This window comes from Macrosteles quadrilineatus, unplaced genomic scaffold (genome assembly GCF_028750875.1).
Source record: "Macrosteles quadrilineatus isolate MER2022 unplaced genomic scaffold, UCM_ALF_1.0 Scaffold_2__2_contigs__length_208266976, whole genome shotgun sequence".
Classification (NCBI taxonomy): Eukaryota; Metazoa; Arthropoda; class Insecta; order Hemiptera; family Cicadellidae; genus Macrosteles; species Macrosteles quadrilineatus.
In genome coordinates this window covers 168,293,470-168,310,066 of record NW_026542595.1, presented here as the reverse complement: position 1 = coordinate 168,310,066, position 16,597 = coordinate 168,293,470, and the positions used below count along the sequence as shown (strand labels likewise).

The window sequence follows — 16,597 nt, the reverse complement described above, 5'->3', positions numbered from 1 at the left end:
TTTTTTATGGTTTGAAACTGGGCCCAGCTGTACTTGATAATCAATCAGGATTTTAATAAATGATCCTGACTAATGGAACAGCTGATCTTAGTCAGTAACAAAGCAATACAGATCACTATTCAGCATCAAAGTGTGGTTGCAGTCTTGGAGAATAATTAAATTTAGAATACGGGATAGTTGATTTAATCCCCATTGAATTTCATGCTAAAACTGGATACAACTTTAGCATGGAAAGAGATGTCTACATCTCCTCATAATAATGTCTTTATCAGTTTGTGTGATTCAAAGCTATCACACATGAAGCACAATAGTATATTTCGTACTTAGGGCCAAAAACAAATTTTGCTGGCTTGAGATAATTTTTTAAGTTCGAGGCAAAGTCGAGAACTTAAAATGATCGAGAGCTACAAAACCCTTTCAACCTGTGGTACAAACACTATTTTTCACCACACTACAAAATTGATCAAATATATACAATTTGCACACTGTCAGTCAACACAATAGCAACTATAAGGTTATGTGAAGAAATATTCAGAGGAATCAGTAAAAATTATAATAAATAATTGCTAAGCAGGTTGACAATTAGTCCTCAAATGACGATGACAGCTGACATAGACAGCAATACATAGCTTTCAGCCTCCAATTAACATTTTGTAAAACAGCTTAAACATTATAGTGTGGTGAAAAAGTAAGTCTTTGTTGTTATGATACCAACTTAGGACTAAAAAACCTGAGCTTTTAAAGTTTCTTTAGATTTGGCTGATGCTAAACATAAAAAAAAATGTTTAGTAAATCTAATTAATTTAATTTATTCATTGGCAATACAGTTTACTACATAATGTTCTATAAAAATGATTCTCTACAAAAGCTCCAAATGATGAACTCTTTCAACCTCATGGTAATCATGAAGCTTCTGATGGTAAAATAAAGACAGATTGGCCATAAACACTATAACCTTGAATCCTTCAACTTCAAGGTGAAAATGTGGGAGTTATTGTTATTTCACATTAGATCTGCAGGGGATCGTTAATGAAGTAACCCAGGGGGTAAATAGTGCCTCAACTTTTTTTAGTAAACCATAATCTTTTGTTGTCTGTTTATTAAGCCTGAGGAGAAAACAATTTGATTAAAAGCTAGATAAGTACAGTACAACCAATCTTTACAAAATGGAGGAGATAGGTATATAAAAAGAGTATAGAATAATGTACAAAATTTATTTACAATATGACATATTCAACAATTCCTTGTTTAAAGTTTCTTATTTGCCCACATGTACCATTTTATTAGGTAAAAATTTTGTATGCCATGGGGTTATAAATGGCGTTTTCTTTCCTAATTGCACTTAAATTTCCCGTGCAATCTGTATTGAGTCAAAATCATAATAATCACAACATTTGAAACAGGCACAGTGCTGATTATTCCAGAGTGTATGTCAGAATGTTACATTAGAAAAAAAGAATATAGTAAAATGTTAGGATGATATATCTGTAAACGAGCAATAGGGCATCTCTTATATTAATACGTGAGGGCTGTTTTTTGTGAACAAAACTCCTCCGTTATTTTTGAACCAACTTTTGAGGTGTCAAATAATTCGTAGTTTTACATTAAGGTTTTAAAAACTCTTACTCTTAAGACCACGAGGCGCTTTCAAAGGTCGCGATTCCCCCATAAGAATTACATTGAACAAATTTAAAAACAAAAATCAACTGCATATAAAAAGAACTCACCAGCTTTATGGGAGTAAATATTGATGTTTGTCTTATTTAGGAGGTTATACATTTGACTATTGATACAACATCCAATATTGATATAGTATCCAATAGTCAATGGTTATAGACAAATTCTAAACAGTTAATCAGTTTTGTCGGAAGAACAGAAAATTTCTTGAGTTTAAAGGGGAAATATTGAAAACAGGAGGAGGAGAAAATTAAAAGGACATCTTATACTTATGAGAAGAGTAGAAGAGATGCCTGGTCTCACAGTAAGGAATACACAGGTACACAATCACTTGGGGAGATGAATAATTTTTGCCAGTTATGCTATGCAACTTATTTTGGAATTAATAAAAAAACAATGAGGAATATTCATATCATGTTGTCACAGTGGTAAAGTAAACATACCTAATGTCGGATCAAATAAATACATGCAAGAAATGTTTACTGGTAAAAGCTTTAAATCAAGAAACATTTGTAGAAAACACTAAAAAAAATAAGGCCCGCTTCTAAAAATGATAAAATATTTTATTTTTACAAGAAGCGTTTATTATTTCAAAGCGCTATTAAATAGCGTGAGTATTTCAATTACTGTAGTTACATAAGCTTTAATCTTTATTTGTAAAATATTTAAGTTTGGTTTTTTACATTTTTTGGGAGAAAGATTTATTTTTGCTATAGCATTAAGTAGGATCTTTTAAACTCATCGATAATTATGACTGTTATTTCTGTAGTTTTAAAATAACTCCTGTATAATACCGGTACTTGACAATTGCTCGATTCCAAGCAACAGGTACACTAAAGTCGGGACCACGTAAGTTTGCAGTTGGTGACAGCCAATCACAAGACAAGGCTAGTGCAACGTTGCCACATCGTCCGTTGACACTAATTTAAGTATACTAAGCAATATTTTCAAATCAGCTGGTATTATTAGATTTGGAAATTCCGCATGGTTCTCATTGGTTCATTCAAAACCATATGGTAAATAGGCTCCTCCTTAGCTATAAGGATAATATAGCTATGAAAAAAGACATACTGTGTTTCAACACATTTTCCATATCTCAGTAAACAACAGGCATTGAATAAAAATATAATATACTAAAGTATTTGTCTTTATAAGCTAATATATAGTAAAACATGCTGTTTTAACGACTTTAGTTAGAAATAAAAACCAATTCAATTGGATCAAACTGGTTCGGAAACACATTAAAATAAAAATTGGTTTACATGTTTTACCCAAATTACAGGTCAACTGGAGAATTCTTTCAAAAGGGATCATGCATACGAACAAACTTATGAAAGCTAGGATAAATGCCATTTTATTATGTAAACTACTCTCATTAAAAAGTGTAGGTAAATCCCCCATGCCAAATGGAATTCGCATTTAACAATCGTATCCTTTAGAAAAAAACTGTTTGAGTTACTCTTTTTATTAGTGTGCCATTTCAAACGGAATTCTATTTAGGTAGTATTATGTGTTATAAACAATCACTCTTATCAATATCCCCCTTGTTAAAACCACAATATTCATTTTGAAACACAGTTTCTTCATTCAGTTCTTGTGAACTTTAGATCTATATGAACTAAACTAACCAACCTTATCAAAAGGTTTTGAAAATACACTGAGCATATCACAGAAAGCTTGCGTATTCCTCGTGGGAACACTGAGATAAAGATGAGGTAGATTCCAACTCTTAGAGTAAAAAGCCGTCATAGTTCAGCTGAAAAAGAAAGAAATAATCATCAGAAAGTTTAGTGAAGAGGTTACAAGCTATTAGGGAAAATTTTTAGAAGGAGCGATGTTCAGAAAAATGTAAAAGAATTCAATCAATGATAAAACACAAAAGAAACCCAATTTTTTAATTTGACAGATAGGGTCTATTCAGCAAATAAAAATCAGTAATGTTTAACTTCGACTTTGCGGTTAAAGAGATGGAAAGGGTGAAAAAAACACAGAAAATAAATTGAAAAAAGTACATAATTCGCATTGTTACACTTGTAGTTTTCTCGAGTTATTATAAGTTATGTTTATTTGACACGGAGAATCTGTCATTACCACATTGCAAGCATTTTCGATAATGTTTTAGCGTTGTTAATACATATTCACTTAGCGGAATTTATATGTTCCACTTCTAGTCCAAATACTAGAAATACTAGAAAAATACTAGAAAAAATACTAGAATGTCTGTGTTGATGTTTTATAATTTTTTAAATTAATAATAAGTTCTTAAATACTTTTGTTTTTGTTGTTCAAAGGTCTATTACGGACATTTTCCATCACGATGGTAAAAAACAATACACAACGTTTCGGGATCTGGAATCTGATCCCGTCTTCAGGTGAAAAAAAAACTTAACTAACACATTACAACTAACAATACACAAACGCCCAACCTAAGTTGGAATACACTACAGAAGGTAGCAGTAAAAAAAAAAAAAACAATCACAAAAAAAAAAAAAAAAAAAAACAATTTGTATGTTGTATCATGACTTAACTGTAATACAGTGTATATTTTTTGACTGCTACCTTCTGTAGTGTATTCCAACTTAGGTTGGGCGTTTGTGTATGGTTAGTTGTAATGTGTTAGTTTTTTTCACCTGAAGACGGGATCAGATTGCAGATCCTGATACGTTGTGTATTGTTTTTTACCATCGTGATGGAAAATGTCCGCAATAAACCTTTGAACCACATTAACTCACCATCACCAACAATGAATTTCAAACAAAGAAAGGACTTTTGTTTTTGTTGGTTATTTCCGGTTCTACAATGACCAATCCACTGTGACTAGATGGTACATGGTTCCTATCTTACAACACTCCTTTTCTGAATTCATTAACTACTTAACTCCCTTAACTCTTTTTTATACATTTTACACAACATCGACATCATAATTATACATAAAACTTGCAAAACACAACAACAAAAACTATCAATTCTATATCTTATTTCTCATGCATTTAAACCGAATGTATTTTAAAATTTCATCTAAAAAGTATTAAATATTCCTGTAGTTTTAAAATTTCAAGATTTTAAGTCACATCACATAACTTATAAAAATAGCTCAAAGCTAATGCTGCAACTACTCAAAGCTACATGAAACAATAAAACTGCCTGGTATTGGACAAGGTTTTTGTTTGTTTTGGAATAATACACTGATTTAAAAATATATAATTAATTGCTTTAAGCTTAGTAACTTTAAAACAGCTTAACAAGCTTAATTCAAAAAACTGTAAAACGAAAACAGTGAGTTGGTTTGAGCTTATTTCTTCAAAATTTACCTATTTCACAAAAAAATCTAAAATAACACAAACAGATTCAAAAGTTTGAAACTAAAAGACTTATTTACAAGAAACCTATTTTATTTTATCAAAGAATTTTTGGAATGTAATCCAGAAACGTTCATTTGAATTCCAGATACTACCTAGTTTACTCTAATGTAACCTTAGAATTTTCTGATTTTTTAAAGTTATAGAACTTATTTTTAGCATTACACGATATAAATTCTTTGTAATGAATGATTATTAATATTAGGTTTATAATTTTTATTTAAGTTAGTTTAATGACACTACTCAAAACATGTCTAAACTTAAACGAATAAAGTATATCTGATTGATTGAATCTAAAACTAAGTTTATGTATTTTTTATATAGATAGCCTGGACGACTTTTATGGTAAAGAAATTAAAGATTTGGCTACAATTGGTTTGATAAAGGTCTCCTGAGACCAAAAGATGGATCACTGGTGAGAGCTAATGAATGAATAGATTGTCCATCGTCCAATAAGATTAGTAGAATATTTAAATAATTACTGTCAAGATGAAAGTATAGAAAAATCTAAGAAAGAGTTACACGTAGGTAGCAAAGAAGTAGGTAGACGTAAGGTTAAAAGCTATCACAGACGTACAAAACATCAAAATCAACACATAATAAACAATACTACACATACAACATTTAACTATTACAATAACATAAACAAACTACTTTGCTTAGCTACAACTACACCTTGAAAACTAGCTTTTGAATAAAGATCACAACACTGCTTCAGAAATACACACCATGAGAATAAAAAGCATCAAATAAATTATAAAGAAATAACTTGTGAAAGAAGATAAAAAAGTAAGATTACGAACAAAACTATATATCTATGAACACCACACGGATAAAAGACTACTGAATACATAGATACATTTTGCACCCTCTTAATTTTTTTCTCATGCAATCAAAATAAATATGCCTACCTACACAGAATGTAATTCAATAAAACAAATACAGACAGAAAAGAAGTCAACAGCTGTTGGTTGCGGATGAAAATCTACAGCACAACCCCATGCGGTTTTGTAAAAAAGACAAAAACACTCACCTCGGTCGATGGAATCAACTACCATAACTTTAATTTTTGTCCCGGCTTTACTGGAAAATGGAGTTTGCGCTCTTTTGGGTATTTGGAATCTTTTTGGAATTTTAGATCTTTTTGGTATTTTGGTCTAAACGTTTCCTTTTTGCTAGAAATTCCATCTGACCCTAAAAAACATACCTCAACTGAACAATTTCACACAGTTGTAGATACACAAAGTTATTAAAATATTTTGATCATGAAGATCTAATTCACTGTAACACGATATCAACTATTACAATTACAATACTGTAACAACATTGCTGTTAAGCACCCACTGAAGCAGAGTTAATTTCACCTAGGACCTTCTTATAAGCTTGCACAGGTCTATCATATCAATTAATTGCTTGAATTAAAGTCCATGTCAGAGGAATGATGTTACAGTAGAGCTTCAAAAATTCGAACCGATTGGGACCGTAGTTAGTTCAGATTACCGATTTGTTTGCATTTTCAAACAAAACGTAGAAATGTCTAATAGACAAATGATTAGGCCTTCAGTATTAAAAATACAGTTCTAGAATACAGTAAAATGAAATAAAACAATGTTTTTTGTAATTAGTTATTTTTGGTACCTACATTACTGTAATTATGAAAACTATTTTATAAACACAGGGAAATATTATTTAATGTATGCTGCTTTCTGCAATGTCCATGCTAATTTAACCAATAAAAACTGTCAATTACTTTCCCAATAGCCTTCCTACCAAACAGCGAAAAACAGGATTAAAATTAAACCCTAACAACAATTCTTTTTAGGTGCAAAAGTAAAACTGATTTCTTAAAAGTTATTAATTGCTATGATATTAAGGGTTAAAATCTTCAACAAATCACAAATTATAGGTTCCTTCTATGACTGAAACTAAAAAAACAAAATAAGCATAAATTGACAATCTAAACAAGTCAAAATTTGGTACACTACAAAATAATAGGTAACTAAAATAATTTTAAATTATAAAAGGACAGTACTTACAGTCAGTCTTCCGCTTACAAACAGTTACGGCTTTCTTGATCACAGCCCAATCCTCTAGAATGTCCGCATCTTGCAGCATGTATACGATGTATGGACCTGACACCACTGTAGGCTTACGTCGAACAAGGCTGAAACAAATATTTCAGGCTAGTTGCAGTTGGTGCTTACAGTAATTATGTTCCAAAATCTTACCACAACTTCTGTCTCGTTATCTACTGTGTGTGCCCTTCTTCAAAAGAAAGTCCTTACTATATTTGCCTTGAAAGGTTGTTATTAAATTAAATAAGTCAAATTATTTTTTTTATTTATTTTGTTACCACTACATAAGGCATATTTCATAAGAGTTTTTTCATCAAGAGAGAGAAGGGACTCTAAACAGGTCTAAACAGGTGAAAAACGTCTAATCTTGATTGTGACCCTGCATGTAGCTGAGGTTTAAACTTGAGGTCTTTTTCTGTGTTATATACCTGTCTGAGTCTTCAGGCAGATGTGAAGGTTGACTCCACATACGTCTGTTTCTAGACCTCTCGTACGCCCATAGGTCTGCAGTAATGTCTACACTGTTACGGTCCTCTTCTAGCATTCGAATCTTCTCTTCTATATCATCCTTCAGAAAGTCCATTGCTAGTGTCTTCTCACTCTGGAAATTACCAAGGAAATATAATTGTAACTCAACTCTATTTTTTCTGACAACAAGTGTTGTTCGAGTTCAAAAATTTGGAATAAAGACTTGGTCTGTAGTGTATGTAAAAAGGTTTCTGAATTACGTCCTTGTATTTTGATATCAAAATAGGGCACTGAGCCCAGAATTAAGGTTCTTATAAGGTAGAACTGTAACTTATGCAAAGCAACAAAGCATTGCATTGGTATGTCATAATATTTGGGGGAAAACATTAAATACTTCAACTATTTTTTTGTAACATTTACCTCAAGCTGCTTTCCTTTGAGTAACTAGATTGAACCATTGACTTGTGGAAACTGAAGTAGGCTCCAATGAAGAGCTGTAGCCATTTTTTCATTAAAATAAAAATATAACATAGTTGAATAAGCAAATTACAGTGTGTGCTACAAGGTCTAGGCGCTAGGCCATGTTCCCTGTGCACTTATATGTACCCTACATAAGTTTTGTTGCGGGGCTTTATTTAACACCTAAATGAGGTAAAAAAACAACTGGTCACGTGGTCCAGATCATGGTCGTTTGGCCGTCATGGTCGTATCTCCGTACCCAGTGGTCCGATTTTAAGACATTAACATTTCAAATCTATATATTAAAAAAATATTTGTTTTTCTTTTCTGAGTCAGTTTAGCTCTTCTACCCGACCGATTTTCATCAACTTGGTCATAAATTAAAGGTATGCACGCACAGATTTGCTATGAAGCACTGGCATTCATTTGTCTAACGTATATTTTGAGTTACACTAGACTCCATCTTATCCGGACTCCTTGGGACCGAGTCCAGTTCGGATAACGGGTTTTCCGGTTAAACCGACGTCCCCAAAAACTCGTTAAAACAAACCATTTAGGCCTACTGAGATATTCGACTTAAATTTAGGAGATCATTGTATTTAGACATGAGATCACTGGCCTCAAATCTTTCCCACGAGAAATGCCATTTCAGTACCGCCCACTTCCTGCCGATCTAGTCCGGATACCAATGTGCTGATAAAAATTGTCCAGTTAAAGAGATGTCATTTCCGCCGAGTGTAGTCCGGTTAAACCGATAAGAGGGAGTCTACTGTATGCACAAAAGCAACTTCCTCCCAGTACATTTTTTATGGGAGTAAAATTTGCTTTTTATTTTCCGAGTCCGTTTGGCTCTTCTACCCGACCGATTTTCATAATTTTGGTCTTAAATTAAAGGTATATGCACCCTCAGATTTGCCATCAAGCATCATCTGGGGGGACATTTGTGCACACAGGACATGGCCTAGCTCCTAGACTAACAGTCAAAATTTTATTTTCCCCCTTAGTTACTGTACCAGTTTGTGTAACATTAAAGATGCTATAGTTTACAATAAGTTTACCTTTCAGTTTGATAGCTAACAGCTGATCAGCATAACCTGCACTGTAGGTGGCTCAACTCAACTATGTTCATTCAATTCTAAAACTGGTTTAGGCTTTGACATAGGAATGAAATATCTACTGCTTACAACACCACAAACTCACATGAAGGTTCTGGTTGGCCGCTTGCTCCTCAGCCTCAAAGTTGTTGCGTATGTTGGCCAACTTGTATTGCCGCAAGATGCCGGCCACTTCTATGCGGATGCTGTGGTTCTCCTGCAACTCTTCTAGAGGGACGAGATACTCAGCCGCGCGACCCATCTTCACCTCATTCAGTTTGGTTTCTACTTGCGTGATCCGCTCTCTGTACAACCTGTGTTTGTACGGTTTAAAAGACTGAATGCATTTTATTATTTTATACAAAAATGTGGGAAAATGTGTCAGAGAGTATGATTAAACTCTTAATTGGCCACCTTGGAATATTTTTTGGGGTATGTGACTGGAAGGAAAAATTGTGTTGAGGATTTTATCTAGTAACACTATCTCATTGGACTTTATAATCAAGTATCAAACAAATTTCAGAGGGAAAAAAATGTCATTGTGTGTTCCATGCATTACAACTACTTGTTTCTGTCCAAGCAATATAAATGCTAGATATTTATTATAGGGCTAGTATAAAAATCAGTGGTTGACCAAACTGAATAACAGTACACTATTTCGCTAAAAAATGCAGTGGAATAGTTGTTTTTATAAGGCATACTGTTGTGTGGAAAGTTGCAGAGAATTTTGTGGAAGCTAAGGGCTTAGTTTGCCTGGCCAAGTTTAATAATTTTCTAATTTAGTAGGCCTACTGTAGGCCCATTTGGATTGCTAGATTTTTATGAACCACTTTGAACTTCTCAAATACTGTAGCAACCATGTAATAATTAAAAAAAAAGGTCCTACCATATGTTTAATCCACTGAGAAACACTTGACCCTACAAACACTGGTAGGGCCTACACAGAAAAATTGTACAAAAGATTATGGGCCTGGTTGTTACATGTCTCATTTTTACATCAAATTTAATTTAGAAACACATCAAATTTAATTTAGAAACACCTCAAATAAAAAGAAATTATAAATTTACAAGAATCGAGTTACCTTTACAATGTTGAAACAAGTTGTAGGGGAACCTAAGCTCTTAAGGATTTTGTATTGGATAGGCCTAGATGTAATCATGGAGGTTTACCTTGATGAGAAACCCATCTATTTTCATAGCAAGATGAGCTACGTACTAACCAAAAAATTCTTATAAACCATTTCAGAAAGCCATTTTTACAAAATAAAGAAAATAATCTAAAAAGCTCTTATATAGCTTTGGATATTTTGAAAAAAACTATTCTTTACAACAAAACAATAAGTCCCCAAATACATTTCAACGATTGTACAGGTTACTCATACACCAAGTAGGCCTAGGCTATCTAATTACAATAAAACATGCTAAATAACACAGCATTGCACAGAAATAGGCAATCTACTGCGTACCATCAACATGGTCAATGCGAGCTTTCTGGTCCTAACTACCGTACTTACTGTTCGGTCAATTGCTTTATCTGTCTTTCGGTTTCCGCGAGAGTCTGGATACATTCTGCCCTACGCCTCTCGCATTCTCCAATGTCCATGTCTGTGCAATCAATCAAGCATAAATAAAACTTTCAACACTACTTACTGTTCTTTCAAACAAGAAAACTGCCGTTCGAGATCGGCCAGATTTTCAATACATTCCACCCGACGTCTTTCACATTCTGCTTCGTCCATTTCTGTTTAAAATCAAAACGATAAAAAGTTTTACATTTGTATAAGTTATGAACTAAAACGAGACTGAAACAGTACAGTAGGCTATTATAAAGGTGATAGGATGAGAGGAGAAACTTAGATTGATATTTGTACCTACCTTGCATGTGTTTTATTTCTTTTCCTAACTGAAGACAACAGTAATAATTATGGTTACTTACAATAGTAGTAAAATTAATTGTATTAAGTCCTTTAACCCTTTCAGTAATAGGCCAATAATTCGTATTTCGTAATACTTTTTTGTTTGCCTTTCAATTTCATTACTTGTTGTTGAAATTTAACTGTAATGTTGTCACTATTTTATTAATTAGGCTAATTTTGAATAATAAGACAATAAGAAAATATATAACAAAGATAAATCCCGGTATTTGTAGTAAACATTAAATAAAACTTAGTTTTTGTTGTAATGTTCCTGGTTTTCCTATAAATTTTTATGTTCTGATAGCATTGTTTGAAATCAAAATCTCATAAAATCAAAAGACATTTAATAGTTTACAATATAATATTGAATTTAACTTTTAGTTCGACGAGGTTATCGTAATATAGCTATTTTAGGAAAAATAATGTTTTGCAGCAAAGTCTCAGGAACACATTTATGATCACTAACGCGTTTCAACTGATAAATATCATCTAAATAGTCCGTGACTAACTAGTGCTGCTACCTAGTAACACATTGAACAACCATCTGTAGCGCTATCTGTTCGCAATCGGTGGTGTCAGCTTAAATACCGGTTTTTGACTCCCCAGTCTTCAAGCACAGATAGCCGAGAAGGCTAAGGGTGTGTGTCACTTGGCCAGTGGCATTCGTCTGCTCGGGTTCGATTCCCGTCCTGTGTGGCAAATAATTAGTGACCTGTGTGTTTGTAGCGATATACTACAACCACTGGGGCATAGTGAGGTGTTCATAATCCTTGGTTTAGACATACACCTCGAAATCATCGGATATGGTTGTTAGTGTATCCTATGAACATGGTCACCAATGGCCGTTTTACTACTTTTTGTTAAAATAACCTTCCTTTCTATATCCCTTAGAGATTTTTTAAAACAACGATATATCGTTTCATAGCACTGAAAGGGTTAAACTTCTTTAGTTTTCAAAGGCATTTTTATCGGAATAAAACATAATGCAAATTTAACACAAGCAATACTAAATAATTGTAGTTAAGGCCTAACTTATATTTTATTTTCTATCTTTGCTGAGGGAAATCTATGTAATCCCGAGAAAATGAGTTTATCAAATCAACAAGTCCTGTTTTAAAACACAGAAATTCAAGTTAAATACAAATTCACATGTGAGAATATTTACAATGTATTTCTTCAAAACCACTGAATACAAATTTAAAACCATAGATTTAGATACACAGTGTTAATATCAAGACAAGAGTGAATAGGCCTATTGCACTGAAATATCCTGTGACAAATTAAAGAGGTTATTTATTCCAGAAATTAATAAAATCTCCTCAAACACTTCTAGAGTGGTTGGTCGAATGTTTCCTACCGGCCTTCAAAGGTTCAGTTGATACCTTCCATTTTTAGAGATCATATTACAATAGGCCTACTTCAATTAAAGTACAAATTTATCACAAATCACTGAACTAACCTGAATTCATAAAAAAATGTAGCAAGTAATTTAAAAAAAAACCAAGTCATCGATTTTCAAAATCTAATCTACCGTAAACTTGGCCCTATGGTGGTTGTTCAGCTGCGACAATTTGACCTGCAAATCCGGGTCTCTTAGAGTGAGGCAAAAACCTGTAGTTCCATTACGACAAGACGGCTGTTTTATATATCTCTCAAAATCGTATTATTAAGTCGTATGTTATTATCGTATTATTATTATTAATATTATCATATTATAATATTATTAATATTATTAAGTTGTATTATTATCGTATGTTAAGTCTTTTAACATTTAATATTTATTCTAGACTAGCTTTTAATAAAGCTCATTACGATTGTTAATTAAGTGTAGGTAGACCACTTTTGTCAAAAAATAATTGCTATTGAACTAACAATTTATGGAGCAAGGGTCATAAATGTTGCAATCGACAACCCCAAGCCCTTCATGTTTCTTATTAATGCTTTAAGTAATCTTGTAGGTAAGGTAGGTATTTCAAAAAAGCAACGTACATTTATATGAAAACAGCTATGCAGTGCTGCTCTTGTCGCCTACTGGGTTCATACCTGCAATTATAACATGTACAAGATCTAATCTGTATTGTCATTGCCTTCTCTAATACAAGGCAGTGGAGCAGTGAGAAAAAAGTGGCAACATCGCTACACCGTTAAACCGACACAGCACTAATTATTTATAATCGGCAGAATACAACCTGTTTATGTTTACACTTTTGTTATCTCTGTTGTTACCATGGCAATAGGCATGATGTTGCGACGTTGCCACACACCAATGCCCAACCTAGTGCCCAAAATTGGATTTTGACTCCAATATGATACCTGTGTTGTATTTCTAGGTACTCCATGTAGCAAATCTTAACAACACAAGGCCAAGATATGAATTGTCGAGATACAAAATAGGTGTTTGCTGGGTTTCCCTCAAGTTACTTACCAGAACTGTCATCAGTATCAGTATCACTGCTGTCACAGGAGGACGATGATTTGTCAGAGTCCCCTGACTCTTGCTCCATCTCTTCTCCATCGCTTTCTTCCCGCTCCTCCTTCATGGTCTAGAAAAATTTAAGGTAGAGTAAGTTGAGTATAAGTTAGTCTCTTGAGAAGAAGATCTTTCACACTGTGCTGTGGCGGTAAAGTTGTGCTTATATAAGTTATTTTTGTTTAACTTACAACAACAAATATAGTAGGGGCCTAAGTTAAACATGTTAATAAAGATTTATTAAAATGAAAGTCTAACTTAGGGTGTTGTGTAATTTTTGGTAAGAATACATCTACAAAGACCTCAATTTTAGTCGTGCTCTCTTTTTTTGTGAGTTTAGAAAACTCAAATTTTGTAAATGGTACAGTATCTTGTTTTATCATTAGCCTATTATAAACTAAACCGACTAGAAGTTTAAACTTAGGGGTACAGTTTCTTAACTGGGCTACGCTAATATCGATTGAAACTATCGAATTGAGAATTATTGATAATAATTATAGAATTAAATTATCATAACCTTAAACAACCAACCAAACTTGCTGATGGTGAAAAAATCGCATGAAGGTTTAGATTTTGATTTAGGCCTAGATTTTGAATTTACCAACAGCAATACACCAATTTACAAAGATAAAGATTGAAAGCTACAACAGTGAATGTTTGTGTTTTGTGCTAGGCATTAACAACGATAAACAATGAAAGGAATAACAGTAGACTAGTAGAAATTAAACTAGTAACAATAATAAATAATGAAATGAATAACAATAATAAAGCATTAAATGAACAACAATAATAATGATTTGAGATGCAACAAGATCAAAAACAGCACCAACAGTGAAATGTTATAGAGCGTCACGTTCCTCTGCTGCCAATCGCCTAACAGCCTCCAAACTGGAAGCGAAAAGGTCGACCGACGAACAGATCTCGTTCCCGGAGCGCATCAGACGTGGTATGGGGCAGAAGCGTAGATAGCTGGTCGACGCATGGTCTAGCTCAAACAAGCGTTGATGCCTGGTACTTCTGGGAACGTGCAAGTTGATCCTCCGTGCAGAAAAGGGCAGCTGATCTGGTTGTTAAGCAGCTTGAAGAGGAAGGCAACATCAATCGGTTTACTAACCGAATCGATAGTTTCAATCGATATTAGCGTAGCCCAGTTAAGAAACTGTACCCAAACTTAGGCCTAATAAAACTAACATAACTTAAAGCAAAAACAAACTATGTTAAGTTTATAAACCTGGGACCTTTGAGGTGAAAACACTGCAAAAAACGTAAGAAATAAACATAGGTTAAAAATGGATAAAATATAATATAGTCTAGCCTAACCTAGAAAGTTGTTTACAAGTAGGATGCCCAGTCTTCTTAGGCCTATGAGGAGCTGTTTATAAAAATACCTAACACTGCTGAATCAATAAATCTGTTGACTAAAAATTACGAGTAACAAGTTTAACTAAAGTTTCTACCTACCAAATTTATTGAAGTAACCTAGATTAGGCCTGATAATTAATTATTGAGGCTTGGTCTTGCTCTTGGTCTCTTGAGTCTTGCCTTGCTTGATCGATGTGGAGTGGAGTGGATAGTGGATGTACCAATACCAATTTGGCAGCGACAGCGAGTCCGGAGTCGAGTCCCAGTCAACTGCAACTCACTCCCTAACTCAGTCTCAGTCAGACCAGACCAGCTCAGCTCAGACTGAGACTCACTCAGTTTAGTTTTAGCATAACTGCAACTGCAAACTGCGACTGCGACTGCACTGCACCAGCACCACACTGCACCATTGACTGCTCCACTAGAAGAAATAACTAAAGGGGAAGAAGAACAGAAGAAGCAGACTCAGACAAACAGAAGTCCAAAATGGAGGGACAGCAGTCAAAAATGGAGGGAAACACAGCAGACGACGTATAGCTTGGACGTGACAAAAGAATAATCCAGTTTTAAACAGAGAAGAAAACAACAATTTGTTCCCTTTTCTGTGATAAACAGGGCCACCAAGAGGGGGGCAGATTGCCCTCGGGCCACCCAAGAAAGTGGGCCACGAGCCCACGCCAGTTTTTTACTTTCTCCCCTATACCATAGTATATGGAGAAAGTATTGTTTTCGAGTCCAAATTTTCGAGTTTGAGTTTTGAGTGGATGTATTCGTTGGTTTTCGAAGTGTGTGTGTGTGTGTGTGTGTGTGTGTGTGTGTGTGTGTGTGTGTGTGTGTGTGTGTGTGTGTGTCTGGATGTGTACAGAGCTAGAGACTACACCTGTGGTCCGATTTCGATGAAATTTGGTATGTAGGTACTAATCCATGGTATCTCCAGGCACGTTTTTCATTTTTTAGAAATTTTGATTTTTAATGGGGATTTTCCCATAAAAACCGGAAAAATTGAATTTTCTCAAAAATGGCCCGAACGATTTTTAATAAAAATTTAGTATCTTGTAGCCCTTTACATTCTGAACAAAATGGTACAAATCCCACTTCTCTGAAAATTACGGTTCAAAAGTAATTAAACTATAACTATAATATAATACTAAGTATTATAATACACTACTACTACTTAGTACTACTAGTACTAAGTTATTATAATATCTAATATATAAAATTCTCGTGTCACAGTGTTTGTCTGCAAACTCCTCCGGAACGACTTTACCGATCGTTATTAAATTTGGTGTGTAAATACTGTAGGTATGCGAATCGGACGTAAACTATTTCCCGTTTCGAAATTCTTAAAAGGGCTCCGCCCCAGTGGCTCTGGAGTTTCCCATGTTAACCTTATGAGAAATGGAATTAATGAATCTTAACAGCTGTTTCAATTAAACAAGTTGGTTCTGTTCTATGATGTTCAATAGCATTAAAGTTACAAGGATTACCAACAGGGTGCAGCACTATTATTTCTTTTATATTTATGACAACAGCTAATTTGCAACCAAAAGGTGAGTGAGCGTAGCGAACGAACTTCAACCTGGAGGCGAGTTAGCGTAGCGAACGAGCTAACCTGAAGGCAAGTGAGCGCAGCGAACGAGCTCCAACCTAAAGGTGAGTGAGCGTAGCGAACGAGCTCCAACCCAAAGGTGAGTGAGCGTAGCGAACGAACTTCAAC

The 16,597-nt window shown here is 34.1% G+C and overlaps 1 protein-coding gene across 3 annotated transcripts; it reads right to left on the bottom strand.

Annotated features, from left to right (window-relative positions):
- Nucleotides 1-1,200: 1,200 nt before the first annotated feature.
- On the bottom strand, nucleotides 1,201-15,055 carry LOC128987199 (breast cancer metastasis-suppressor 1-like protein-A). Of its 3 annotated transcripts, none has more exons than XM_054407941.1 (8): nucleotides 14,980-15,055; nucleotides 13,474-13,591; nucleotides 10,783-10,873; nucleotides 9,239-9,446; nucleotides 7,540-7,712; nucleotides 7,073-7,200; nucleotides 6,070-6,230; nucleotides 1,201-3,433 (listed from the first exon to the last, which is right to left on the bottom strand). In XM_054407941.1, the coding sequence occupies exons 2-7, from the start codon at nucleotides 13,586-13,588 to the stop codon at nucleotides 6,088-6,090; spliced, it is 858 nt and encodes a 285-aa protein (XP_054263916.1). In that variant the 5' UTR covers nucleotides 13,589-13,591; nucleotides 14,980-15,055; the 3' UTR covers nucleotides 1,201-3,433; nucleotides 6,070-6,087. The 3 variants fall into 3 exon arrangements, with proteins under 3 accessions (XP_054263916.1, XP_054263917.1, XP_054263919.1); XM_054407942.1 differs by lacking the exon at nucleotides 10,783-10,873 and adding an exon at nucleotides 10,647-10,737; XM_054407944.1 differs by lacking the exon at nucleotides 6,070-6,230.
- Nucleotides 15,056-16,597: the final 1,542 nt, after the last annotated feature.